The 3,595-nt window shown below is 36.1% G+C and overlaps 1 protein-coding gene across 1 annotated transcript in view; it reads left to right on the plus strand.

Annotated features, from left to right (window-relative positions):
• LOC128247086 (uncharacterized) overlaps nucleotides 1–3,052 on the plus strand; it is an 81,956-nt gene extending 78,904 nt beyond the window's left edge. The window contains exons 4-5 of the mRNA XM_052965906.1: nucleotides 1,080–1,153; nucleotides 2,818–3,052. Coding sequence (XP_052821866.1) covers nucleotides 1,080–1,153; nucleotides 2,818–3,052 — 309 coding nt within the window. The remainder of the gene's footprint in view (nucleotides 1–1,079; nucleotides 1,154–2,817) is intronic.
• The last annotated feature ends 543 nt before the right edge of the window (nucleotides 3,053–3,595 follow it).

The following is a 3,595-nucleotide window of genomic DNA, read 5'->3' on the forward strand; positions in this document are numbered from 1 at the left end:
ATATATATATATGCATATAAATTTGACATGGGCGATTCTTTCTTGTGTTGGGATTCACGGCTGGGTGGAATTGCGCGAAAAATTACACAAATGTGTAGAATGATCCGGTGGGGAAGCTGGGCTTTGTATTTTTCTCTCATAGCTCCCATGGTTACCGATATAATCTACTATAATAATACTCTTGTGTTTATGAATGAGAACGGATGGGGCGATAGATGAATAAGGAAGGAAGGAATGATGTCATACTTGGTAGCGGGATGATGAAAATTGTACGCTGAAAAAATAATTCAAACAGGGTTTCAACTCTGTGTGGACATATGTGTGTATGTGTAAAAGGGGGGAATGTGAATGTATGTGTGTATGCATGTTCATGTGTGTGTCTGTTTCTGTGGGTGTGTGTGCGTGGGGGTGCGCAATGGAAGTGGGATGGTTCATTTTTGTTCGCTTAGTATTTGGGTTTATTTTTTGATTTGGTTGAACTTGTTTCTTTTTTTTTTTGTTGATCAGTTATTTTTTGCCTTTTAACAGAAAAACGTCACTCTAAAATTGATTTTTAACATAAGCGTGCCCAACCAATTTGAATGCTTACACAGAGCAGGTTTTACAGCCACATCATCCAAACCAACCTGGTGAAATCGTGCTTAGCTGCTAGTCAATAGCTGTGTGGTAAGTAGCTTGCTTACCAACCACATGGCTCTGGGTTCAGTCCCACTGTGTAGTACCTTCGGCAAGTGTCTTCTACTCTAGCCTCGGGCCGACCAAAAGAGACCGGTAGAATAATTACTAGGCTTACAAAGAATAAGTCCTGGGGTCGATTTGTTCGACAAAAGGCGGTGCTCAAGCATGGGCACAGTCAAATGACTGAAACAAGTAAAAGAGTACATATATATATATATATATATATATACACACATACATATACACATACATACATACACACATACATACATACATACATACATACATACATGCATACATATAACATACCATGATTAATAAATTTCGTTGTCAACTCCACTAAAAGTAAAATCAAAGGTTCTTAAGTTTTGTATGAAATTTAGAAATTACTTTACATTCAGGATTTATTCAACCATATTCCTATACCTTGTCCATTTTACTTCTCTATGTTTGATACTTGGTCTGACAGAGGCCTGTAAACATGGACTGGCAATCGATGATTCCTATCATTGACATTAATATGATCGTCTTTCGAAGTTGTTCATGCATAAATTCCTTTTTAGTTAAGTACGAAATATGCACGAAATTCTGACTAGTTGTCCTGTAAATATGAGACCTGAGTCATCAACTTAAAAAGCTATATATTCATATAATGGAGCATAGTCGAAGAAATAATAAATTTCTTCTTTTTTTTTACCATTTTAAGCGGAGTATGAAATAAAAATTTTATTATCTAGTAATTTTCTTCTGAGAGGAATAATATTCAACATATTATTAAAGTGTTGAAACTAATGTGATTTTTACAACATTCATGATATTTCGAGTCACTTAAGCGACCTCTTCAATTTTGATCACATATTTCATATTTTTTTTTTTTAACTAAATGGTTTGAAACTTTATATACTTGTATAATTTCTCACGCTGAACATGGTTTACTTTCAACATTCTTGACAAAATTTCGTATTTTAGAAGTTATTTCTTGCTAAAGTTGTCGCATTTGGGTTATTTTAACCAATCAACGACGGGTATTCAACTGAAGAAATTTACTGCTGTTTGCAAAAGTAATCGAAGAGCAACATATTACACGCTTAAATATTCCTAGTATCCACTGGAGTTAAAACCACCAAACATGTTAATTACATTCCTACCTGATCGAAAAGAAAAAACCTAAAAAGCAAAGCGTATAATATGCAACACAGGCAGTAAACAAAAATAAAACAGAATGGTGATATTTAGTAGAGATATCTGGAAGTTGTTGCGCTTCGATTACTTTCGCGTAAATTGTTTTCATAAATGTCAGTGATTCGTTAAAATTATCGTAATAAAACCAGTTTAACACGAAATTACTTCTAAAATACGAATTTGTTTCAAAAATATTGAAAGTAGACCGTGTTCAGCGTGAGAAATTACACGAGTGTACGAAGTTTCAATCTGTTTAGTTAAATAGATATAATTTAAAAAATCTGTGAACGAAACTGAAGAGGATGACTTAAGTTCTTTAAAGAAAATAGCACTCCACACGCTTGATAGGACTTAAGTGTGTGTATGTGTGTGTGTGTGTGGGTGTGGGTGTGTGGAGGCGTGCGAGCATATGTGTGCGCGTGTGTGTTTTTAAAATAGGTGATTGAATCAGTTCCACATAATGCTAAGTTCGTGAGTACGTAGGGTCGATGTTTGTGCTAGAAGCAGGGTGCGAGATTTGAGTCTAATTCAAGATAACTGAGCTCGAATCATATAGTATTAATACAAAAAGATAGCTTACATGTTCTTAATTTTTAAGCCCATGTGTCCGAATATGATGTTGGCAGAGTGGTAGATCTACTTTATCAGCAGCCAGTGTTTGTGAACATCAGTTGTTTGCATTGTTAAAGTGGGATGCTAGCACAAGTGAGTAGATCTATTTTCGTACAGTGGTATATGAGCACATTAGCGGCATCAGATTTTACTTCAGGATATCCAAACGAGATAGAATAAAATAGATGGTGTTAGGCTGTATCAAACACTAGTTTGGGATGATGTCTATAGAGATAGCTTACATTAAATACTTTGCCTTCCTGTTTTGGGCAGTTGAATTAGAGTGACACATCTGTTTGTTTGCGTAGGTGTTACATATAACAATATAAAATATCTCAATTATAGTTTTGTGTCCACAACTCTGCATCATGCCATACAAGCAGGAGAAACCAGTCATGGCTGTCAGACAATTGCTGAGACCACATCACCGCTAACATCTGGCCACCTACCGCCCCAGACTGCAACCGCCTTGATTAGTTGTTCTTACAAATCTCATTGTAATACCAAAGATGAACTGAGGGCAAGGATTATGGCGGCATTCGTCAACTTAAACAAGGAGATTATCCAGAAGAGTTGCTAGAACTTTCGAGGTCATGTGGAGGCCGTGGTTGAAGACAATGGCGAACCTATTGAATAAATTTACTCTAGTATTTCAAGATATTTTATGTAATTTTGGTATATAAATCTGTTAAAATGACAGGTCAGTGCTATTTTAATTTTTACGCAAACTAGACGACAATATATTCACTACGCTGTGTGTGTGTGTGTGTGTGCGTGTGTGTGTGTGTGTGTGTGTGTGTGCTTGGTTGTTGTGTCTGGTTTACAAGATTCTTTATGTGAATTCGTGTGCGGAAGCAAGTTATATTGTTTCTGGAGCGAGTCATATTGCCTTATTGACTTATTATCTAACACACTCACCGTTTAGATTCCCACTCATTTATTATTTGCATTTTTTCTTCCGAATTTTCAGCTGCGTTGTTTTTTATCTGATTGTCCGCATGTGTGTGCGTCTGCGTGCATGTGTGCTGGTGTATGCGCATATGCACATTTCTATGTATGTATACATGCATGTGTGTGTATGCATGTGTGCGTGTTTGTGTGGTGGCATATATGTATGTATTTG

Source organism: Octopus bimaculoides, chromosome 2, assembly GCF_001194135.2.
Source record: "Octopus bimaculoides isolate UCB-OBI-ISO-001 chromosome 2, ASM119413v2, whole genome shotgun sequence".
Classification (NCBI taxonomy): Eukaryota; Metazoa; Mollusca; class Cephalopoda; order Octopoda; family Octopodidae; genus Octopus; species Octopus bimaculoides.